At 45.6% G+C, this 26,308-nt stretch overlaps 1 protein-coding gene across 1 annotated transcript in view; it reads right to left on the bottom strand.

The window, feature by feature from the left end:
- Positions 1-25,688, bottom strand: part of LOC126456297 (PR domain zinc finger protein 13) — a 44,219-nt gene extending 18,531 nt beyond the window's left edge. The window contains exons 1-2 of the mRNA XM_050092049.1: positions 25,661-25,688; positions 2,255-2,604 (exon numbers count right to left, since the gene is read on the bottom strand). Of these exons, the coding sequence (XP_049948006.1) occupies positions 2,255-2,604; positions 25,661-25,688 (378 nt within the window). The remainder of the gene's footprint in view (positions 1-2,254; positions 2,605-25,660) is intronic.
- Positions 25,689-26,308: the final 620 nt, after the last annotated feature.

The following is a 26,308-nucleotide window of genomic DNA, read 5'->3' as shown; positions in this document are numbered from 1 at the left end:
ATCATAGTATCTGAGGTCGGGACCCATCACTGCACATTGGAGAAGACCGTCAGCCGCTGGGAGCCGTACAAAAAAATGGCTCTGAGCACTATGGGACTTAACTGTTGTGGTCATCAGTCCCCTAGAACTTAAAACAAACCTAACTAACCTAACGACATCACACACATCCATGCCCAAAGCAGGATTCGAACCTGAGACCGTAGCGGTCACGGATGACGTACAGTAGGAACGCGAAACCACACACAGTCTCCGTCAGCATGCAGTGATTGGAACTCCTGCACTGACTGGCCAGACCGCATGTTATGTATTACCACATGCTATAAATTCATACAGCTGAAGATGGGATCTTAAAATCTCGAACCCGGTCACGGTTTAAAATTTTAGTACAACTGAAGCGGATCTCTCTAAATTATCACGCCTCTTAGCTGCGGTTCTTCCATGACCGAATCTCTTCAAATAGCTTTACCATATTCACGGAGCTCAACCTCCACTACAGCACGCGAAATCATATTTAGACTGGAGGCTCCAACCAGAAACAGCAACGAAAAATATAAATCAGGGTGGCCAGAAGACGATCTCAGCCCATCTTCTATTGTAGCGAACGGAGTGATGCAACTATTAGATGAGGGGTACCGGCGTCCACAAAGACGAACTACACTGAAGATGGTTCAAATGGCTCTAAGCACTATGGGACTTAACATCTGAGTTCATTGGTAAAAAAAAAAAAAAAAAAAAAAAAAAATCAAATGGCTCTGAGCACTACGGGACGTAACTTCTGAGGTCATCAGTCCCCTAGAACTTAGAACTACTTAAACCTAACTAATCTAAGGACATCACACACATCCCTGCCCGAGGCAGGATTCGAACCTGCGACCGTAGCCATGAACTACCGCCAGCTTTAATTTTAAGTTACATAATCAATTTGCATCACTTTGCCTGTGATCAGAAAGTATGCAGGTAACAAAGCGAAAATAATTCAGTAGCGCTTACCATACGGCACGTAGGTAACCTACTAACAATGTGTCACAGTACAACCACGCATGTGAACGCCAAAGGTCTCGTGTCACTAGCAGTCGAGATGACAGGCATCATACCAGCATTGCTGTAACGGATCGTGCAGCCACGTCTCGATCCCTGAGTCATTTGCAAGACAACAACCATCTGTACGAACAGTTCGATGACGTTTGCAGCAGCATGGATTGTCAGTTCGGAGACCATGGCTGGAGTTACCCTTGACGCTGCATCACAGACAGGAGCGCCTGCGATGGTGTACTCGACGACGAACCTGGGTGCACGAATGGCAAAACGTCATTATTTCGGATGAATCCTGGTTCTGTTTAAAGCATCACGATGGTCGCATCCGTGTTTGGAGACATCGCGGTGAACGCACATGGGAAGCGTATATTTGTCATCGCCATACTGGCGCATCACCAGGCGTGATGGTATGGGGTGCCATTGGTTACACGTCTCGGACACCTCTTGTTCGCATTGACGGCACTTTGAACAGTAGACGTTACCTTTCAGATGTGTTACGACCCGTGGCTCTATGCTTCATTCGATCCCTGCGAAACCCTACATTTCAGCATGATAATGCACGACCACACGTTGCAGGTCCTGTACGGGCCTTTCTGGATACAGGAAATGTTCGACTGCTGCCCTGGCCAGCACATTCTTCAGATCTCTCACCAATTGAAAAAGTCTGGTCAATGGTGGCCGAGCAACTGGCTCGTCACAATACGCCAGTCACTACTCCTGATGAAGTGTGGTATCGTGTTGTAGCCGCATGGGGAGCTGTACCTGTACACGCCATCCACGCTCTGTTTGACTCAACGCCCAGGCGTATCAAGGCCGTTATTACAGCTAGAGGTGGTTGTTCTGGGTACTGATTTGTCAGGATCTATGCACCCAAATTGCGTGAAAATGTAATCACATGTCAGTTCTAGTATAGTATATTTGTGCAATGAATACCCGTTTATCATCTGGATTTCATCTTGGTGCAGCAATTTTAATGGCCAGTAGTGTAACAACTGTGCCAGACACTTGTTGTCTTATAATGATGTTGCCGACCGGAGCGCCGTATTCCACCTGTTTACATATCTGTATTTGAACACGCATGCCTATACCAGTTTCTTTGGCACTTCAGTGTATAACAAAACAAGCGGCGAAAAATCGCGCAAGGCAGACTTTTCCTTCCGAGAGCCACGGCACGGCACGGACGAAAGGCGTAGCAAGCTGGATTGTGCACAACGGGAACCGGCGGCTGGGCGCGCTGCGGTAGTGACGGGGAGGGTCCGGGCGGCGCGCGCTGACCCGCCCTGCGCATCCCGCGCCGCCGCCTTTCACCGGCCGGCGGCCCGCGGCCCGCGGCGTGGCACGGCGTGGCCGCGGCCTGGGCGGGGTCGCACCTGCCACCGCGCGGCTCCGCCCGCCGGCTTCCTGGTTCGCGGGTCACGAGCGGAGCGGCCAGCTGCGTCTGCGTGCCTCCGCCGCTGGCCGCGCGGCGGCCGCCCAGCGCAAACCGCACCGCCGGCTCACGCTCTGCCCCCGGGCGACAGGGACGCGCGCCGCTGCGTTCTCTTGCCCAACCTCCACCGAAGTTGCTGCCTTCGCGCGTATAGCCGCAAGTTAAAAGTCTGAATTGCCCGCGATTAAATCCCAAAGAAAGCAGGTGTTCACAGATGTGAAAATTACCGTACTATCAGTTTAATAAGTAACAGCTGCAAAACACGCGAATTCTTTACAGACGAATGGAAAAACTTGTAGAAGCTGACCTCGGGGAAGATCAGTTTGGGTTCCGTAGAAATATTGGAACACGCGAGGCAATACTGATCCTACGACTATCTCAGAAGAAAGATTAAGGAAAGGCAAACCTAGGTTTCTAGCAGTTGTATACTCAGAGAAAGCTTTTGACAATGTTGACTGGAATACTCTCTTTCATATTCTGAAGGTGGCAGGGGTAAAATACAGGAGCGAAAGGCTATTTACAATTTGTACAGAAACCAGATGGCAGTTATGAAGAGTCGAGGGGCATGAAAGGGAAGCAGTGGTTGGGAAAGGAGTGAGACAGGGTTGTAGCTTCTCCCCGATGTTATTCAATCTGTATATTAAGCAAGCAGTAAACGAAATGGTTCAAATGGCACTGAGCACTATGGGACTTAACTTTTGAGGTCATCAGTCCCCTAGAACTACTTAAACGTAAAAAACCTAAGGACATCACACACATCCATGCCCAAGGCAGAATTCGAACCTGCGATCGTAGCAGTTGCGCGGTTCGAGACTGTAGCGCCTAGAACTCCTCGACCACCCCGGCCGACAGTAAAGGAAAAAAAAAAGAAAAACTCTGAGTAGCTATTCAAATCCATGGAGAAGAAATAAAAACTTTGAGGTTCGCCGATGACATTGTAATTCTGTCAGATAGCAAAGGACTTGGAAGAGCAGTTGAACGGAATGGATAGTGTCTTGAAAGGAGGATATAAGATGAACATCAACAACAGCAAAAGGAGGATAATGAAATACAGACGAATTAAGTCAGGTGATGCTGAGGGAATTAGATTAGGAAATTACACACTAGTAGTAGAGAGTTTTGCTATTTGGAGAGCAAAATAACTGATAATTGTCGAAGTAGAGAGGATATAAAATGTAGACTGGCAATGGCAAGGAAAGCGTTTCTGAAGAAGAGAAGTTTGTTAACATCGAGTACAGGTTTAAGTGTCTCGAAGTCGTTTCTGAAAGTATTTGTATGGAGTGTAGCCATGTATGGAAGTGAAACATGGACGATAAATAGTTTGGACAAGAAGAGAATAGAAGCTTTCGAAATGTAGTGCTACAGAAGAATGTTGAAGGGTAGATGGGTAGATTGAAAAGTCCCACATTTGATTACTCAGCTAATTCAGTAGAGGCTATTACTACGATTAATTGCTTCATGTGTGGATCCGCAGTCTCGACTTAATTTCGGAATGATAAAACCATTTTAAGTATCCACCATAGGCTGTCAAAATCTTTATGCAAGATGAACTTTAGTGCATTATTGGCCAGTTTCGGACTGAAGCATTTTCAAATGCAGTTGCGTTGGTAATTAGTACGTCATATTTAAAAACTGTGTCTGTTCCCACGTAGCACTAAATAGTTTTTAAATAAGACGCACACGTCCCCGATGCGTTGCATTTGAAAATGGTCACAGGTCGAAACTGACCGGTAATGCACTGTAAAACATAATGCACTAAAGGTCACCTTGTATAAAAAAATTTGACAGCCTATGGTGGATATTTACAATGGTTTTATCATTGAGAAATTACTGCTATTCTGAAACAGTGAACGAGGTTTTAAGCACGGTCAGTTACCTCTCGTGGCTCGAACTCTTCCAGTTTTGGAATCACTCCATGCCTCACAGATATTAATCCTTGTTTTCAGCTCGTTTCAGTCCTTCCAGATGGCTATCTACTTTAGCCGAGTGCGCACTTTAGTTCCAGTGTTTGTAATTTAAAATATTCACTGAAGTCCAGCACACCTAATACCAAAGTGAGGGGACACAGGGTTCAGTTCAAGATCAGTAGTTCGACCAGCAACACCCATACAAATGAGTTTTCTCGTCCTTAGAATGTCCGAAACATCTGTCAAGAGACTGTACGAAAGTTTCCGTATGTGTGAGAAAAATCTGGTTCGCTGTTACGTGAGCTTGGAGGATAGCCTTGCAAAAGAAGCGCTAGTCTCTGTTCGACGTACCGATGTAAGAGCGAGAAGATACTCGGTACAGAGTTTGCAGCAATAGGCGCGCAGGTCGATTACAACTGTTGTTCTACGCTTTTCGCTCTCAAGGCCCCTCGCCGTACACCCATCACCTTGTCAATTAGGCTCACACGTGTGCTACCCACCTACATAACTGGCTACATAACTTTGCCAAGACTACTGTACAAATCACAATCATTCAGTGAAGGCAGCCGAGAAACTTATCAGCGGATCAGCACGACTACCTTTAACTACCTATTTGATAGTGTCGCAAGTGGCGAGAGTCGTATTTTTGATGTCGTATAGAAACATTCTGTCCAGGTTAATATTTCGTTTAATCATGTAGATACAGCCTTAAAAAATTAGTCGTCATTGTGTATCTCAAATCTTGACATTGTATGGAGATACAGCCTAGAGAGACACTTCCAGTGAGCATAGGATAGCTCTAGTAGAGTAAACAGAAATAAACCAAAAGAAATGTACTTCGGAAGAAGAGAAACTGACAATAGGATACCAATACCAGTTCAGTCTTAGTGCGATGTTCACAGGACATTTTCCTCAATATGTCATTTGCGTTGGAGGTTTACTAGTGTTACTATTACGGGTCATAATTTCAAAGAATTTCAACTGAACCTCAGACCTTCCAGATCGTCCCGATATGGCGCGATTTATAAATCAGTAATCTGCAATATCGACAAGAATTTGAAAAATGAAGACAGGATGTGACCACTTATTTACGTTAGGAGGATCGGCAAACAGCAAGTCAGTAGAAACCAACAAAGTAAAATTCATAAAGCTTAATAGAGATACCGAGATATTTCCAATTTTCACTTTGTTAGTCAATGTCATCTTAACGGCAAAAATATTCGAATTTCCTTCCTAGTATGTACGCGCCGTGGAAGAGCGCGTTTATGATCGGTTATGAATGTTAACACGCAATCTCTCTCATCTTTACTTGTCCACTGTTCTGAATATGATTATGAAATCACGAAGATCTGCACATACCAGACGAAGCTCACGATTCTTTCACAGAAACTCAGCATACTCACGTCTGGCTGCATTTAGATTCCAATAGTTTCGTTGCTAACAAGTGATTAGTAGAGCAGATGGTAAGGGCCTTATTGGTGGAAGACGATTGTGAGAGATAAAGATGCATACCGGAAACGGATTCGGAATACAAAGAATAAAGTTTAACATGGAAATGCTTAACACGAAAAATCGGTTAACACGAAACGGTACTGCGGTCCCAATCAAATACTCTGAAATTTCATTAATTTCATTTGATTTCTTTTGACACGAAACATTTCCTTTCTGCACTTGCAGCGTTGCCCAGTTTTATTAGTTGATACTTTTGTTTCATCTATAACAGCAGACAACTGTTCCTACTGCTATAGTTAAAATCTTCAATCAGTACACAAGTTTGGTCCTAGTTTTGTCGGAATCGGTAAACTGTGTGCCGATATCAATAAACTTGTGCCAGAATCTTTTCGTGCCTTTTTGTTTTTTAATTCACGTACTGTTTATTTTTTAAGCGCAGTATCAAAGAAATCAGGACCAAAACCAAAGCGGTATTTCGCTTTAAATTATGATGTAACTGTTAAAGGCATCTGATGAAAAACCGTGATCGAAAACGCAAATACGAGTAGTTCGGCTTTGCTAATTAAATACTATTAACGATCATTGAAAGGAGACATAAAATTACGGTACTGTTTCAATCAAGTACATTCGACTCAGCGATAAAGCCTATGAGAACTACTTAAGATGAACAAAGGTTTAAACAAGCTACGTCTTGCCGTGTATGCACATCAGAACATTAACTGATGGAAAGAAGTGTTGACCATTCAAGGAAAATGGGTGTGGATTTTCTGCAAATCTAGATTGGCTGAAGCGTTTGAAGAAAAGGAAAGGCATGATGTTAAGAAATGTTTACCACAAAGCTGACCACATTTTACCAACTTCGACTGTGGATTGTTTGCATGCTTGGACTTCGATCTTGAGATATATGACGCGAAAAAAGTCTTCAGAGCTGACAAGACTGTCTTATTTTACCACTGCCTATCTAGTAAGACTTTTCCGTTGTAGGAACAATCGTCTTCAGAGGAGAAAATCTCTGATCGCAGATTTATGGTGATGAGAGGATGGTATTTGTATGGATCCGAAGAAATACCCCCATTTGACAACTGGAAAAGTTATTTTTTTTCGAAAAAGTCATAATATGCTTTATAAAGACTCTCAATGTTGACATCTTGAGGTGTAGGGTATTTTGCCTGATATCAGCTTTGTTCATGCATAATAAGGACGAGAGGCACTGATAGCCGGCAGAGTACAAGACACCTCAAAATATCAACAGATCATCTGCGAGACCTGAAGAAATACTCTCAGCTTTCATTGTGTAACAAAAAGAGCAACTTCTAGTTGTAAATGTAGTTACTCCACTGTAATGAAATTTAAAGAGGTTGATAATACAGTAGTTTCTGTTCTCCACATGTATAGTTTTACTCGAAATATTTTAACATGAATTTCTGTAACTAGAAAAATATTATTAGTTTGGATTACTATCACGAGACCGATAGCGGATTAGATACAGCAATGTTTGCCATATTTGATCTGAAGGTGGGTAGCTGTCTTCGCCGAAACTAAGTACCTTGATTATGAAATATTTAAGCGATCTTCGCTGATAAAGGATTATAATAATCCAAAACGTTTAACATTTATAGACTTCCAGTCTGACTACGTCGGCAAACAACGTGAAACTAATTCGGGCCTTCCGGTTTCGTGTTGAGCATTTTTCACACCTTCTTCTTCCTGAAACGTTTCTGCTGATGCAAGTTTTTCACATAGCCTCTTCCAAGCTTCTTTTTCTCCCACCGTGTATCATTTAGAATTTCCTGCTACTGTGATCTTTTTCGGTTCAGATCTTCCTCACTTGGTCTCTCCATCTTTTTCGTGGCCCTACAATTGGTCTTCGTCCAGATTCTGTCCATTCTAGGGCTCTTCTCGTAAGTTTTTCTGGTCCCATTTTCTTAGTGGGAGACGGGCAATGGCATGAAGTAGGAGACAGCCTGTACGGGTGAAGTGCAGTGAAGACCGTACGAGTGTCCGGGGATCGCTACGATAGCTGTACAGATCCTGCAAGAACCCCGGAAAGTGGCGGCCGGCGGGGTTCTGGTGAAGCTACGATAGGCCCAACAAGCCAGCACTCGAAAACCCGTTTGTTTACAGCAATCAGACGAGCCTCGGATCATTTTTCACTGCATTAGGATATTCATTGTCTGCACATAAGTTTCATAATTTAGACATCATTGTGGAGGCAGAGCGACTGCACTTAGTATTTCAACAAACAGCGCACCAAATCGCAACAAATAATTTATTTTTAATCCTACAAACCAGTTTCGGTTTATACGGCCATCTTTAGACCAAAGGCTGCAAATGACGAGAGAAGCTGGTCCACGGAATCGTTGTGTAGTATCGAATGGTACCTGCCACGGCCACTGCCAGAATTATAAATAAGTTATTTATTGTGATTAGCACTGCTTTCTATTAAAATAATTCGCAACCTGCGAGAACGGCTTACACGGTTTGGTGTCTTTAATCAATTTTGACCTCACAAACTAATAGCTGGAAGCTAGTGATCCGATCAGCAGGCGCAAGGTGTAGGAGCGGAGGGCGCATCCCCGGCTGCCACCCACACGCAGCGCCGCGCAGCTCAGGGCTCCCGAGGCTGCTATACGAGCCGGTGACCGGCGCACCAATAACGGCGACCGATTCACGAGCGCGGCAGTTTGTAAATCCGTGAGGAGACAGGGGCGCAGCCGGCTAGCTAACGAGGCCCGGCCCAGCCCGGCCGGCATAACTCGGGAGGCGGCCAGGCGCAGCGCAAGGTGATCCTGTGACCTATCGCGAGCTGCCGCCGCTGTGGCCCAAAGGAGGGTCGTCAGGGAATGTGGTCGGCATTCCTCAGCCAGGCCGCGGCAGTGAGCTCTGCCTGTCAGCGCGCGAAGCAGTTCTTCACGAGAAGGATGCGGCGCGTTGTCCTGAGCGACAATTCAGCGGTATCCTGCGCAGCTACCGACGGTGCGCAGTAGCCAGGCATGAGCGGAGCGACATCATTTATACTTTTTACGGAAATGCGTCAAAATCGTAGTAGCTGATTGTGTTTAGTTTATGTTTACATGTACTCAGAAATCCATCTACGGAATGGAAGACATCCAATATCTGGCATGTCCTTTAATTCACATGAAAGATGGGTAAAGTAGAAGGCATGCAACAGAATGTACTCCGTAATATGTTCCAAAACGCCATGCAAAAGAAACGGGGATCATACCTCCACTGGTGATAGCAGCAAATGCCTGTAGTTTTTACGATATATTTGTAAGACCCCTGATTTCGATCAACATTGAAATTTTTCTTGATGTCTTTATCTGTCTCCGAGATAAAGAGGTTCAAGGTACCCCAGTTGTATACGTAAAATACACACGTAAAATCCGATATGAGTGAAAACGTAGTTTATAAAGTGCACGAATATGCTGTAAAGCATCTCCGTTGTCGTGATGATGTAATGATGATGTTTGGTTTGGGGGGCGCTCAACTGCGCGGTTATCAGCGCCCGGACAAATTCCCAATCTTTATACAGTCCAATTTCGCCAATGATGATGAAATTATGAGGACAACAGAAACACCCAGCCCCCAGGCGGAGAGAATCCCCAACCCGGCCGGGAATCGAACACGGGACGCAGTGATCTCCATTTTCATCAGAACGGTTCTGGGAGATCCAGTTTGCTGCAGTACTGAGGCACATGCAAAAGTTTTGTGCGCTAGAAGTTTGGTTTGAGGTGTAAAATTATATAGTTTTGCGTTATTTTAATTTTACTGACCCATAAAGTTCTTTTTATATGAGTGGTATGCCCTGCTGTAACACGGAAAAGAAGTGAACAAGCGGAAAAAAGTTCCAAGCGGAGCACATAAAAGGCGAGTACGCGACTGTTTATTAAAAGAATCTGACTGAAAAGTCGGTTGCCAGCTGCCTCATTTTACATTCGTTAGCGCCTTTAAAAACTTCAAAATTTTTGGCTTGCGAACATGCACGCGCTTTTTCATGCTGATAGACAAGGAGACATTGGCAATGGGAAAGAGACGGAAAAGTAATTAACACTGGAAGATAGCAGACTGTGGTATAAAATGGGAGTATGAGAGAAAGAGAAAGATATAGTGACAGAAGAACATACTTGAAAGTGACAGACAGAACAGTGCGCTGAAGAGAGTGTAGGAAACAGCGCCAATGGGAAAGGAATAAAGGGAAGAAGGAAGTGGAAGTGGGTGAGAGCCAGTGATAATGAGAGACTGTTGATGACAATGACGACGAAGAAGAGGTAGGTAGTGAGAATGAGAAGAGAAAACAGCAATGGGAAGTGGTGAATGAAGTAGTAGCAGTAACAAAGATCGAGAGGGAGACAGTGACTGTGAGAGGAGACTGTAGTAGCAAGACAGAACGAAGGAAACTGTGGCTGTGAGACGGGAAGTGACAGAAAGAGAGCGAGAGAGAGATAATGAAAATTAGTTGGGCTGAGTAGTGAGAGAAGGAGCAAATGGGAGTGACTTACAGCGATGGACTAGTGGGTATGAGTGAGTTACTGTTAGGGGAGCTTGTGGGAGTGAGAGATGAGTAGCGGATTTAAAAGACAGCGAATATATCGCTTGCCAACATTTTTCGGGCATTTTTTTAAAGACAACGAGGAAGGTAGAATGAGGCAGCCGGTATCCCGCTTTTCAGTCATGTCTTTTTGTGGTCCCATAAGAATTTTTGCGCTGGTGTTGTTACGTCAAAATACTTCGCTCCTTTATGTGCAAGAGAGGATAAGGATCAGAAACGTGATATGCACACTTAGCAGGAAACGCGTTCCAATAGAGGTATAGCCATTCAAAGTTGAAAATGAAAGGTGGCGAACACTAGAATACGAACCCAGAATCAGCATGAGGTATGTGTGCCGCCAGCATGGGGTAAGTTAGATGACCGCGTGGAAAATTCTCCACATCTGCCACCATCCGTATCATAATGCGTGCAGGGATTATTAGCTACAGACTTGCCTCTGCAGCGATGGTTTCGAGAGTGGTTTGTCGCACAGACCAACTCGGTGTTCGGATTTCTGTCATCCATCCTGCTCGCAGATGAGGCTATATCTACGATGGGTGCCATCACCAACATTCACTAACACCCATCTGTGGGATATGCAGATTCCCCATGGTATGGTGGCAGAGAACCATGAGCACTGGTTTAGCCTCAGAGAGTGAGCAGGCGTTACTAGTAATTGCCTCTTGAGTGTTAAGCTGAAACACTAGTACAGACAGAGCATTCCCAATTGTCTGGTGTGTTCCCGTGTGCGCTGTCAGACACCGAGGCCCACACTGTCAAAGATCTGTTTTGTTCACCTTCAATTAGCTGTTGCTCCCTTAAAACGTATTTCCGGCCATACGTTAGTGTGACCTTCCTTGCGGCCTTATGGATCGTTTCCTGCATATATTAAAGCAAGTATAATTTTCAAATCGTGCCTGATTCCTCACAACAAACTCCGCAAGAGAGTAAATGTATGGGAAAACTGTGATTAGCAGTCCTACATTTTTAGAGATTGCTTGCATTCAGTTCGAGAGCGGACACACGATATTATATTTATAACAAGTTTCTGTGCGGTGGTTGCTTTCGTCTGTGTGTATAGTTGCTCCAGAAAACTATTCCATATGACTTCAATGAATGGAAAGATCCTAAATAAGCTAAATGGATAATGCTTTTATTTCCAAAAGTAACGATTACCCGTAGAGAAAATGTCGGTGAGCTCAAGCATTTCGCAAGACCTACACTATGGAATTTCGAATTCACGTTTTGAACAATATGCACGACCACCAATTTTGAACATATTTCCTTTCTTCGGGCCTGTGTTGTTATTGATTTTTGATGATGCATCTTGCCATCTGCAGAACTTAATGAATGACGCTTCTTTAAGCTTACCGAAATCCTTTCCGTATCCGAGCTCGTGCTCCGTCTACAAAAACGTTCAAGTGGCGAAAGAACGAACGCTGCTCGTGTGTGAAACATAGATCAGCTGTAGCTATGAGATTCGCAATTCTCAGTTTGTACTTAATCACTTACGGAAGATAGTAGGTAATAATTAATGGAACCATGATATGCGTGTAATTTAATTGTACGTAACTAAGGGTTTTCAACACTGGCAAGACACCGGGAAACAGAAATTCGCTAACGAATGACACTGCTCCGATCAAAACAACTACTTTTCTAAACTGTACGAGATTTGACAGTTCAAAAAGCTGTTAAAATTCAGACAGTGGATAACACAAACTAGGGAGAAGTCTTAAAATGAGTAAGTCGGCAAAGAACTCTGTTAGCATCTCTCTGAATTACACAGCCCAGAACACAGCTTCCTTACTTTCGATGAATGGGAACATTTAAGAGGAGAGAATTGGTACAATTTCTACTAAAATATCCAGTAAGAGTTTGCTAACAACGTGAGCGACCAGTAGGGGAAACAATTACAAACTAAGAAAACAAGCCGGCCGGAGTGGCCGAGCGATTCTAGGCGCTACAGTCTGGAACCGCACGACCGCTACTGTCGCAGGTTCGAGTCCTGCCTCGGGCATGGATGTGTGTGATGCCCTTAGGTTGGTTAAGTTTAAGTAGTTCTAAGTTCTAGGGGACTGATGACCTCAGAATTAAGTGCCATAGTGCTCAGAGCCATTTGAACCATTTAACACAGTGAAAACATTTTGTAGTAAGTGTTACTAACGACTTCTTTTGCAGCAATAAAATATTGGAACACTATTGTACGAATTGGAGGATTTCATCACAGTAGTCAAAGGCTGAATTTATGTATGTATATATCACAAAAATTATTCGTCCAATTTAAAGTTGTAACATCGTATTAAGGTTACTCTGTCATTAATTACCCTAGTACTTATCAGGAGACAGATTGTACACGTACCTCAATAACAAAACACAGGTTGGTGTATTTACAAAAGACTCCAGCAGGAAGGCACTGAAATTTAAAGTACTTTAGTGGGGAGCTTCAGTGGGCAACTTAGTGAGGCATAGAAACAGAGACGATCCGCTGGAGGCCCCTCGGACGTCTTAATGCTCAGCTTCTGGTTCGTCGTTTCATTTCAGAATGAATAAATGCATCCTTGCTTCTTATCGAAATTGCCTCGCTCGCTACAGATTGACTGGCAGCCGTTTCCTTCGATTTCTTCCTATCGTGTGTTGAAACTTCGCCCTTAAAACTAGTAGCCGCGTGTGCTTTGTAACTTTCATTATCCGGTCATCAGAGAAATCAAACCATTGGATGAAGAGCTCGCAGTGGAAGCCATTCATCTGCGAGGCCGATTGGAGCGTTTATGTGCACAAGGCAACAGTCGTCGTAGGGGACAGTGGCGTCCTCTTTTCCCGGTCTCCTAAAGAGATGAACCGATGGAGCGCCTTCCAGCAATCAGACGGGGCTGGCGCACCTGGTAATTTGTCTTGATGGAGCAAGGCTTCGGCCGGAGGAGAGGTCAAACAGCCTCGTCCTCCGTCGCTTTCGGCAGCTGGTAATTGCATTTTGCGATTTGATCCGGCATAACATATGAAGTAGGTTTTAAAGCTGGCCGCTCCGCTCCCGCTATTACGGGGAGGAGGTCATATTGGCGGATCCCAACTGAAAAATAGCGTTACGTATTACTGGGCTTACTAATCTGTCTGCGTGTTTAGGACGTTATTTAGGCGTAATGACGTCTGGAGTCTCATACGACAGGCTATTTCTCGAGATTGAGCAGGCGACAGTGCTCATTACACGCGTAATCACGTTGGAGTCCCAACCCAAAGCACTAAGCCGCGGGCGGTGCGGACTTTGGACTCATTAACATCACAGGGACTCACAACAGAGTAGCTTCCACCTGCTGCTGCTCTGAAGGTACATTTCAGTTTTCTTGTAATTGAACGTTTCTAGTCAATAGTGGCAAATTTTATAGAATAAGGATAGTGTTTCATAGTCGACCTCATTGCTGAAGGGCACCTGACCCACGTAGCCAAAAGAGAAAACTAACTACGCTGAGTGATTCTAAACTGATTTGATTCTGTGAAATTATATATCAAGACTTCCAGCTGACGATCGGACGCCACGAGTTCTCATATACAAGTCTATTGAGCGAGATGCTACAATAGAAAAGACATTAATTGGCAGTCTCGTGACGTGGTTTCACATCGTAGTTCAGCCATCATTATTCGGGGTTTTCATAGTTATTTTATTCCACCTCACAGTAACTGACTAATGTATAACGACCCTCATATTGACGGGACGCTAAATTCTTTTCTTCTTTCATGTGAGTTTCGTAATTCACAATTATGCTAAATCAATCTAGGAATATTGAATTTAGTTAGCACTTTCCATACTTCCTTTGCAGTGGGATTTCGCATAAAATAGCAGCCACTCACTGAGTTACCGCCACTCATAGGGATTTGAAATCCAAGAAGCAGTATTTGTACCTATTTAAACTGTAGTTTTTGTGTTCGTAAGACGATATATTTAGTCTTACTGTCACCGTTTTGTGAACTGCCTACGGTCAATAGAAGTGTAAGACGTCTCATCAGGGGTGCAGCCGATAAGAATTATAGCGGTTTTCGTGTGCAGTCGCAAACATATCTTACAGCCTGACGAATTCATTAATTAGCATTGTACTAGATTCTGGTAATTCCCTACTCCTTATTTAGGCACAGTTTGTCATTTTGTCATTTGATGGTACGAAGCAACAGCGAGTGGTCAGAATACGAGTATTACATGCAGTGCTTAATTTGTGTGGCCCACTGTATGCTGAATATTGCAGCAACAGGTTGCAGGAGTGAACAGTAGGTTTGCAGTGTTTCAGACAAGGTTTGTTGCCTGTTTTAAAAGACACTTTAGGACACTTTAGGTTACTTTACCTGCATGCCACACACTGAGTCGCCTCTCGTGTCCTGTTACTTGGATACGTACCGACGGTACAAACCACTTTGCCGAAGTAATTTGATAGTTCCGTTACATGTGATAGGATCGACCTGTGATGCGTCCAGACGTTTCGTGCGGATATTCCTGTTTGTATAATCTTAAGCCAACAGACTGCTGCAACGTAAGTAAACAGCGGTGATACTTCCGTAGGAGACTACGAATATTTCCGAACAAAAATGTTCAAATGTGTGTGAGTTCCTCAGGGACCAAACTGCTAAGGTTATCAAAAAAATGGTTCAAATGGCTCTGAGCGCTATGGGACTTAACTTCTGAGGTCATCAGTCCCCTAGAACTTAGAACCACTTAAACCTAACTAACCTAAGGACATCACACACATCCATGCCCGAGGCAGGATTCGAACCTGCGACCGTAGCGGTCGCGTGGTTCCAGACTGTAGCGCCTAGAACCGCTCGGCCACACTGGCCGGCGCTAAGGTTATCGGTCCCTAGACTTACACACTACTTAAACTAACTTTCTAAGAACAACACACACACACACACACACACACCCATGCCCGATGGAGGACTCGACCCTCCGGCGGGAGGGGCTGCGCAATCCGCGACATGGCTCCTGAAACCGCACGGCCACTCCACGCGGCATTTCCGAACAATGGCCATATAGGTAATCAGAATAACAGCCCGAGATAAATATTACCTGATGTTTGACATGGTACCAGCTTCTAAAATATCTTCGAAGTTTAGTTTGTGTTTCTGTTCGATAGCGACTAGTTATTTGACGTGTCTATCATGAATCTCAGGGTAATCTGTGGACCTCGCGGCGAAAGGCAGCAGTCCTTGACATGGGTCCACCCGCCCACTAGCAGATGGGAAAATGTTGTGTTCAGAAACCGTTTCTCTCGTCCTCTGCGACCTCATGTAACGTTCCAACGTTAGAAAGTACGACAAGGCCGCGTATCTTCAGCACACTTAATGAACTCTCGCGGTCTGCGCTCACTCTGGTCCGAAAAGAACCTTAGAGTAGCGGCTGCGCGCGTACCCAATTCCCTTTCTCAGATAGACCAGCCAGGATTAGCTGCTGTCTCCCACTATGTGTAGCCTAATGAAACGGCTTCTTAGTGCCCCTACAACCGCAGCGCAAAGGAAAATATTTCTCGGCCGGCAGTGAGGCATTACTGGAAACGATAAGTATCAAATTGCGATATCTTATCTCGAGAAACTGATTTAATTTTTGTCTCTGGTTGCATTAGAAAGTCTTTACCATCAGATCCAGAACAACAGAAATATTTTGGGTGGTTGGTTGGTTGATTTGGGAGAGGGGTCCCATCGGATTATGGAAGGATGGAGAAGGAAGTCAAGCGTGCCCTTTGAAAGGAACCATCCCGGCATTTGCCTGAAGCGATTTAGGGAAATCACGGAAAACCTAAATCAGGATGGTCGGACCCGGGTTTTAACCGTCGTCCTCCCGAATGCGAGTCCAGTGTGTTAACCAGTGCACCACCTCGCTCGATGGAAATACTTTCTTTTATTCTACGTCTCACAACATCTCTCAAAAGTACTGCTTCTCCGCGTGTTGCAATATGGTGTGAATAGATGGGAGTGTCTGCTGTGGTTTTGATTTGGTGGGATTACAAATTTAACTGGTAATGTGCTTCGTTGTCGAAGTGTATTTCAGACTGTATGTTCACAAATACGCTTTGCGATGAGCAATCCATCTGGCAACATACCTTTTTTCTTTTATCGGTGATACATGCACAATACTAAAGGTCCCCAGTCGCGATATAGAGATTATGTGGAAAATCCTTTACTTTAAAAGTATTGTTTCCTATATTTCTATCACAATATATATATATATATATATATATATATATATATATATATATAGGTTTAGTGAAACTTTTGCAGATTCACAGAGGTTCAAAATAACAAACTAACAGAATGAGATAATTACATGACAGAACAGTATTTGTATCTAAGGCTGTATCAAACACGGTACCAGAGAAGCTTCAGTCTATAGGTGCCATATATTTATACATGAAAGGAAGCTTTAGTGAAAGACGCTATAAACGTAAAGGGATAAAATAAGAAACATTAAGTAGCAAAATATATTGAGGAAAAATCGCACGCATCTTTCTGTGCTGTCGGATCTTTTCGTCGCATTTCAAGTGTTACACGGTGTCGGACTGTCCGAAGCTGGCTAATATAAAATGATAGATTTTCTATAGTAATGTGAACAGTGAATAGTAGACAGGCGATGAAACCTGGAAAGCACTCTAGTAGTAGGGTTTTCTATGATCGTAGCTACAGTGAAATTGAATTGGTCAAAATATCCCAGACTTTTCAGGTAGGTTTAGTGAAACTTTTGCAGATTCACAGAGGTTCAAAATAACAAACTAACAGAATGAGATTCTCTGATCATGCTCCCATATTCTAAAATGCATTTGTGCTTTTTCCTGTAAACAAAATTCAGATAAGAGCTAAAAATCATATTCACTACCTCAGATACCAGTTAACTGTCGTATGCCATCCCATTTTTAAGCATTGCCCGATATACGGAGACGAGTTCATCCCAACTATTACTAAAATTAACATAAAACATTGTGGGCTATGCCAGTCGAAGATTTCGAGTTAAAGAAGACACCGTCGTTCATGCTCCCAGCACTCCTCTTGCCCTTTCCACAGGAATCAGCCACTAAACGACAATAGACTGTGAAATGTTCAGCAGAGATGAAGTGTGCTACGTGTCTGAGAACTTCAAAATAATGGAGATCGAGTAAAGTCCTAAAAATGGTTCAAATGGTTCTGAGCACTATGCGACTTAACTTCTGAGGTCATCAGTCGCCTAGAACTTAGAACTAATTAAACCTAACTAACCTAAGGACATCACACACATCCATGCCCGAGGCAGGATTCGAACCTGCGACCGCAGCGGTCGCTCAGTTCCAGACTGTAGCGCGTAGAACCGCACGGCCACTCCGGCCGGCTAGTAAAGTCCTCCACACCATCATTGCTTTAGCTCTTTTATTCATTTGTGGAGTGAAGACTTCATCTAAGTTAGTGACGTATGTCTGGATACAATCAGGTAGTGTACTAAAAACGAATAGCAGAGGGTCCCCTTAATGACCCAGCTGATCACATTAAGCACACCGCATAAAATACCAATCACCGCGACGAACACAACTGCATAACACCACCGCTAGCTATGAAGAGTCCTCATTTCGTAGAGAAAGAGGGCTCCCAGATTTCTTTCGGTATGCCACAGTTGGGTAAACGCTCTCATTGTTTATTAGATTCCAAAAGAGCTACCATATTGCGACGATGTTCAGAAAATGTGTGTGAAATCTTGTGGGATTTAACTGCTAAGGTCATCAGTCCCTAAGCTTACACACTACTTAACCTTAATTATTCTGAGGACAAGCACACACCCATGCCCGAGGGAGGACTCGAACCTCCGCCGGGACCAGCTGCACAGTCCACGACAGCAGCGCCCTAGACCGCTCGGCTAGTCCCGCGCGACGCGACGATGTTGATTACAATGTTTCAACGCCGTTCCAAACAGTCCCAGACGTTTTCTCTGGGACTGAGACAGGGGTATTTAGCGGGGGGCAGTCGAGGAGCTTTGGGGACCTGGCTGCTCGTCACGTCAGGAATGAATGCGTGCAGCCCTGTGCCTTCTAGGAAGACGGGAGTGTCCACAGGATTCTCATCATGAAGATGTGGTAGAAAGCAACACCTGGTCACCGATAATGTTGAAATAAACTTTATGGTTTATGTTGACGATAACCTGAATAAGGGAAGAGGGGGCATTTTAATGCACGGAAACCATCCAGAAACCATCACAGAACCATCTCCGGCCTGTCAAGACTCTCCATACATCACCGTTGGTGCAGTGGACAGTACCATTTTAAAATAAGCAATACTGCAACTCTTTGGTCCACACTGCACACCTCTAGACAGCTATTGTCCATTTTATGTGTAGTTTTATGTGTAGATTTTCAACACTGTGGATCTTTGCGAGGTTCAAATGGTTCAAATGGCTCTGAGCACTATGGGACTTAACATCTGAGGTCATCAGTCCCATAGAACTTAGAGTTACTTAAACCCAACTAACCTAAGGACATCACACACATCCATGCCTGAGGCAGGATTCGAACCTGCAACCGTAGAGGTCGCGGTTCCAGACTGTAGCGCCTAGAACTGCTCGGCCACTCCGGCCGGCCTTTGCGAGGTGTTCACTCGGAAACTGGTGGAGATGAATATATATTAACTATCAAGAGCAGTTATTGCCGGATTGCAAATAGATTACTATTGACAAGGTGTGACACTCGTCTTCTCACCTGTCTTTTAGGACATTTTTACGACCATTGTTTTCACACTGCTACGAGTGGCGCAGTATTTTTTGTGGACACTTGCGCGTCCATATATCAACATACCGAGAAACTTCATTCGCGGTGTGATTAGGGGTTAGGTTGTTCGGCGGAAGAGACCAAACTGCGAGGTCATCGGTCTCATCGGATTAGGGAAGGATGAGGAAGGAAATCGGCCGTGCCCTTTCAAAGGAACCATCTCGGCATTTCCCTGGAACGATTTAGGAAAATCACGGAAAACCTAAATCAGGATGGCCGGCCGCGGGATTGAACCGTCGTCCTCCCGAATGCGAGTCCAGTGTGGTGTGATTAGGGTCATGTCGAAACACAACAGCTCCTCTCTGCCATCCTGTCGCGGCGTACCCATACTATCGCCCTGATCAGTACAATCGACTGACAGATACACACCACTTCACTGCTGTCATCTACACCAGCGGTGGAGAGTTACAAGTTCATCGGATCTATACTATGTACAGTGTTCCAAAGCAACTGGGGTGAGGTGAACCTACATATGGGGAGAATCACAGTCGTATGGGGGCTGATGACCTCAGATGTTAAGTCCCATAGTGCTCAGAGCCATTTGATCAGTCGTATGGGTTTCGCATAAGATTAGAACTACAGTCGCCATGCTGAGCAGAGCACACGGTGTGAGGGGAAGAGTGGCAGGTGTGGCGCCGCCGCCGGCTGGCAGCCGCCTCGTAAATCAGCGGCCGGACGGTGGACAGCGAGCGCTACGCTAATTAGATCGCCTGCGGCAGGCCGAACGCAACGCGCCGCGCGCCTTCCGGGTGTGCGGCGACACCAGAGCGGCCGCACTCCCCTGCGCGCCGCGGCTCCCCTTTCCTGAATCGCGACGCGGAAGAGAGCATGGCGCGACGCCGCCGACACTCGCACGGGACGTGGACGCCCATCTGCCCGCTGAGCTCGCTTTCTCCGTAAACAGCACGGCCGGAGCGTCAGACGCGAGAACGAGATCTGCGAGCACAGTGGAAGTTTCAGCAGACGTCCTCAAATGGTTCAAACGGCTCTGAGCAGTATGGGACTTAACTTCTGAGGTCATGAGCCCCCTAGAACTTAGAATTACTTAAACCTAACTAACCTAAGGACATCACACACATCCATGCCCGAGGCAGGATTCGAAACTGCGACCGTAGCGGTCGCGCCGTTCCAAACTGTAGCCCCTAGAACCGCTCGGCCATTCCGGCCGACGGAGACGTCCTCCCGAGACATACAGCGTACTTGCAAGATCTGGAGGTAGAGCACTGTCTACAGCCAAAAGCGAGGCAATCAGTGTCAGACGCCATAAAGACGAAATGATTTTCTCCACTCAGTTCGATAGTGATTGAGCTGTGCTACTAGCACTTATCTTTGGATCAGTTTGTCATCAAACTGAAAGTGGTCTAAACTCATCAATGAGTTGCCAGATACGCTTCAAAAGAATCTTCTTTGGTTGTCTCCCCACGATCAGTCACCACTTCGGCCGCAGCTGTATGGTGGACTAACGTTTATCATGTAATCCGTTGCTGCAACGCGTATCCAAGGCAGCGCGACTCCGATGCGGGTATATAAACACCGCCATGTATGCAAGGGACTAGGGTGGTATTCGTATTATTCCGACGTGCGTGCGGTAAATGCGGAATCATGAATTTTGGCGACGTTATCACCGAATACACGCCGGCACGGTAGCTAAGCGTGTTCGGTCAGAGGGTTAGCTACCCTCTGTGACAAAAAAACTGAGTGAATTGACCAACGAAGCACCTAAATGGGAGTCATCGGACGTCCGCCTCGAACAAATTCAACGAACTTTACAGAAGAAAATGAGATTTAAAAAAATATTACACCGAAACAGGAACATCGTGTTGTTTCTGGCAGCCGAAGGGCAAAGACCGATGTACGTCTATTGGAGAATAATCATAATGATAAAGCGTGTGACTAGGCTGGGAGCTCCACCTGTGGAAAGTCCGTCCACCTGGTGCAGGTCCTTTTATTGAAGCCATTTCGGTGCTTGCGTGTCCACGAGGTCGAATTGATGGTGTAGATAACACCCAGATCCCGAGCGCGGAAAAACACCTACGCTGCCGGGATCGAACACTGGTCCCTCATATGGCATTCCACCGCGCTGACCACTCAGTTATGGAGGCGGACCATGAGAGAATGAAAACTGTGTATGGAGCGGCGTGTCTGTCGAAATCCACCGTTGTGGAATGGTGCACGACGCGTGCTGCTGCTTCACGATAGCGCACGTCCCATTTCGCAAAGATCGTAACGCAGAAATTACGCCACCCAAGTGAAGACACTCAATGACCCGTCCTGTAGTACTGACTACCTCTGCTTCGGTCTCTTAAGAAGGCGTTGATGATTGCCTCCACGCTGACAGCGATTTTGCCGTATTGGCATACCGATTCTGGACTGTACGACCTTCGAACGGAAAGTTTTCGGTCGCTTCTTGTACATCGTATCATTTGATTTTTGACATACATCAATGTCAAAACTGAAACTTTGGAATTAACAGATCATCAACTTTATCTACCAGACGCTGTCGTTAAGTTTTAATTGTCATCTCGGAAGAACACAGGTACGCAGTTAATTTTTATGCTTGTTTGCAGGTGGTCGTCAGCAGTCCTGGTATATATTGAAACCCCCCGCCACAGTACCGTAGCACGTCGCCAGAGGAGCAAAATTCCGTGTTTCGGCCTGTCGCAAGTAGCGAGAAACAAAATGTAAAAAATGAAATGTTGAACACATCTCGCAAATATTAAATAAAAACAGAAATAAAAGAAAACTATCCTGACAACACCTGTGTTGCTGCTATAAAGGCTGTTTCCAGCCTCCCAGAACTCCCTCTCGCAAGAACAAGACCCAAATTCCTGTGCTTGACAACGCTGTTCGGGAGCGTGTGCGGCACGATTTGAAATTAATTAAGCTCGCCGATTTCACTAAGGCGTGGTCGCTGCGGCTGCTTTCCCCCTGCGCAAGACATGTCTCATTTTTATTGGGCCAATTTGTCTCTAATAATCTCGGCCAGTGCGGCATGTGCAGTTCGACGATGGGCAGTGTTTATAAGAGCTCGCGTGGCGATAACATCTCGCCAGGTCGGCGGATCAGCTCATTAATGGCGGCGGCGGCGGTGCGTCCCCCGGCTCGCTTTCCAGAGGCCGCGCGGCGTAGCTGGCCGCGGAACACGCGCGGCTCCGCTCCACATGAATGAGGGCCTCGCCCGCCGCCGCCGCCGCCGCCGCCGCTTGACGCCCAGCTCGACGCGCGCCGGCGCTGCGCTGCTGCACGCTTTCTCCGGCGCGGCGCGCGCGTCGCCGCACGCGTAGCCCTACCTGTACCTGCCGTACCACGTCCGCTCCCCCCACTACCCCCCTCGCAATCTGGAGCGGGGCGATGCCTCTTCGATTTCGCGCCTTTCTCGTGCCTTAATGCGTAGCGCGGGGAGCGAGGTGCGCGTCGCCTCCGCGTCGCTTTTCCTTTTGTCCGTTCCCGGGAGATTGGCCTGTCCGCTCTCGCGCGGTGCCCATTTAGGGCTCGCGTAAACGGCTCTCTTCCGCTACCACAACACTCCACCCACCCGAGATCCGATGCCGCCCACTGCGCTACGAATCTTGACGGTGCTGTTACGCCTCTGTCGGGCCGCTAAGCATCTTTAGGGACTTCCTTTCCATATACGACGGAATTAGTCCTATGACTATAAAAATACCATATTCTAACACCTCACGGGAATGCAGTCACGTACCATCTTCGACGTGTCATCAACCCATCATTTTCAAGATTGATATCTAGAGAAATATCGCCGAACAAGGAAATTTAAGCTCTCGGTAGTACGAGCTACTTGAATGAAAAATACGTCTTATGCGAAAAGACAAAGACACACCGTAAACAACTAGCTTTGTCACACAACCAAGGATGGACAACATCATAATTTATCGATAGTGAATTAACTCTGTCCCTTAGTTGTTTGTGTAAGAATCATAATACGACATATGCAGAAACACAAAACATACACCCACCCACACACACATATACACTCGCAAACATGCATTCACCGTAAACATGTATCCACACTATACGACTAAAGAAATTATCGTTTGTGAATATTACAAGGTGCGATCAAACAGTTCCCGTTTAATGGCTTTGCTGCAGTGAATACAGAACACAGAGTGGTTTCGATGCGAGTGTATAAGCATAGACATATCGGCAAGTGGTTAGTGTGGCCTTCGAACGGAAAATTTCTGATCGAACTTTATAATTACCACCAGGTAAGGAAGTAGCAAGTCTGTTGTTTGACCAGTTTCACAAAAACATATATTGCATCGCAGTTAGATGTAAATGCGTCCTTCTTTGATTCTTTGGGACTTAATGTTTCGTCCTTATTGACCAAAATAATTAATGCGCACAATTAGCAATAATGTCGATGACAGTGACGTACCTAGGGTAACTCAAGTCCATGACCAAGTTCAATTTTACACTGACCCCATGTTTTGAATTTGTATCATATAAAAAAAAATCATTAAATGTGTACTTTTTACTTCATCGTAAAGTTGAGTTGATCTCAATAAACGATGAAACTGGTCAAGTAGCCGCTTACCCGAGCCCTAAATGGGCAACGCGCGAGAGCTTGAAGTTTCTCTAGTATAGTCACCTATGCATCAGAATTTATGGTGGTTCCACTTGGCATGATGTCCACAAGCAAGAGTCCTTCGGAAACGAAAAACACCGTAGCCATAACTTTTTCAGTAGAAGGCGTGGTTTTGAATTTTTTTTTCTTGGGTGAATTTGCATTATGCCACTCCATTGATTGCCTCTTCGTCTGTGGTGAAAAATGATGGAGCCACGTCTCATCACCTGTCACAATTCTTCCAAGAAATGTATCTCCACCATTCTCGTACTCTTCCAACAGTTCACTACATACCGCTTTTCTTGTTTCTTTGTGAGCCACTGTCATCATCCTGGAAAACCAACTGGCACAAACCTTTTTTAACGCCAACACTTTCAGTATTCTGCAAACAATTCCTTCCCCTATCCCAGCCTAGCGTGACAACTTGTTCACTGTGATGCGTCTGTCAGCAGTCACCGATTCGTTAACTCTCTGCACATTGTCTGGAGTGTGTGCAGTATGAGGCCTGCCGCTGCGAGGACAATCCTCAATATTGCCGTGCCCGCTTTCATCACGTAACCTGCTTGCCCACCGACTAACTGTACTGCGATCGACAGCAGCATCTCCATACACCTGTTTCAACCTCTTGTGGATGTTTCCCACTGTCTCGTTTTCACAGCACAGGAATTCTGTGACAGCACGTTGCTTCTGACGAACGTCAAGTGTAGCAGCCACCTTGAAGACATGCTGTGACAACGCCACTCAATGGAACGGGTCGAACTAAGTGTGAAAACAAGCAGGAAGGATGTTTCTACACGCTGTAAAACTTTCACACATGCAGAATGAAAACTGTATTTTTACAAAAAATAGTGTGCGTTTCTTTTGGAGTGACCCTCGTAAGAATCATGCGCCTGCTGCGGGGATCACACGCAACAATATTCGCTGAACGGTCGCTGAGGAGACATCATTGGTAGCCCCTTGATTCATCTGGTCGGTCAGTTGCTCAACAGTTGCACGTCTGCAGAATGATATTTTCACTCTGCAGCGGAGTGTGCGCTGATATGAAACTTCCTGTCAGATTAAAACTGTGTGACGGACCGAGACTCGAACTCGGGACCTTTGCCTTTCGCGGGCAAGTGCTCTACCAACTGAGCTACCCAAGCACGACTCACGCCCCGTCCTCACAGTTTGGAAGGTAGGAGACGAGATACTGGCAGAAGTAAAGCTGTGAGGACGAGGCGTGAGTCGTGCTTGGGTAGCTCAGTTGGTAGAGCACTTGCCCGCGAAAGGCAAAGGTCCCGAGTTCGAGTCTCGGTCCGGCACACAGTTTTAATCTGCCAGGAAGTTTCAGTTGCACGTCTATTCTCCCGTACACATCTCCGCAGCCGTCGTTCACCACTGTTGACCACAGCTGCCTAGGGGCAGGTTTTGGACAGCGCCACTTTGGCATACACGGTATATTTTAACCACGCTGGCGAGCGAAAAGCTTACAAACTTAGCCACCCTTGGCCCAAAAGCGAACGATCGTGCCATTTTGGACGTCAGATAAACCGCTAAGCTTCCATATTACGAAAACTACTGTGCTGTTTCCACGCTCCCGCTGTAACGCTTTATATACCCACCAAAGCTAGTGTTGCCACCTGCCGTCTGTGAGTGCCTATTGCACGCTGACGCCGAACATAGGCGGTGGTCACATTAATGTGACGGGACCGTGAATATAAAAGACGAAAGAAAAAGAAACAGAAGCAGATGAGGCCCTCGTAACACATGAACCACCGAAGACGGCTAGCTCTCGCGAGTGTCTTTGTTTTGTTTCTGCTGGTAGGTGGCCGCCGTTGCCCCCTTCAGACAGTGGAGCGCGCCGGCCCGTGAACCGGCTGCTCGCTACTCGCCGCCGCCGCTGATTTTTATGGGCGGCAGCCCGGGGCTCTCAGAGAGCATCGGAAGTAATTAGGTGCTGCCCATGCTGCTTGGCGAAAGCCCACTTACCGGGGAAGAGCAATTTGGCGCCGTCCATTACGAGCCTCAGATAAGCCGCCGGTCTTTCCGAAAGTGACACACGGGTGAAATCTCACAGCAGCTGTCGCTATGCGCGCTAGTTTATGGACACGTCAGCTTTTTTAACGTCGCAATTTGTAAAGTTATGCACCAGCTCAATTTCCTTCTCCCATACACCATTCGGTAGGTTCCAGTAGCTAGCTAGATCAACGTCTATTGTTACACGTGATGGTATTTCTTACTTCGCGCTGTACATCAAAGGTGTACTGTTCGTTCAGAACATAATTACCACTGGCATCGATGAAAATCAGATGGATTTGGTTTGCAGTAGAGACAGGAAAAATTGTTGCTTTATGACAAAATTCGGTTTTATTTTTTGCCAAATTCGGTGTTTCGTTTTCGCAGAATTCGCTGTTTTGTATCCATATACTTTCTGCCAAATTTAGTGTCAAATTCTGTGTTGTTTATTTTCTCAAATTCGGTGTTGCCTTGGCAAATTCAGTGTTGTTGTTTTTTTTACGAATTCTGTGTTGGTTTTGTCAAATTCGGTGTTGCTTTTTGACAAATTTGGTGTCTTTACCAAATTCAGAGTTTTTTTAACAAATATGGTTTTGTTTGCCGAATTTGCTGCTGTTTTTA

This window comes from Schistocerca serialis, chromosome 2, assembly GCF_023864345.2.
Source record: "Schistocerca serialis cubense isolate TAMUIC-IGC-003099 chromosome 2, iqSchSeri2.2, whole genome shotgun sequence".
NCBI classification, from domain to species: domain Eukaryota; kingdom Metazoa; phylum Arthropoda; class Insecta; order Orthoptera; family Acrididae; genus Schistocerca; species Schistocerca serialis.
Note: the sequence above shows the minus strand (reverse complement) of the source record. Positions and strands in the feature narration are given on the sequence as shown.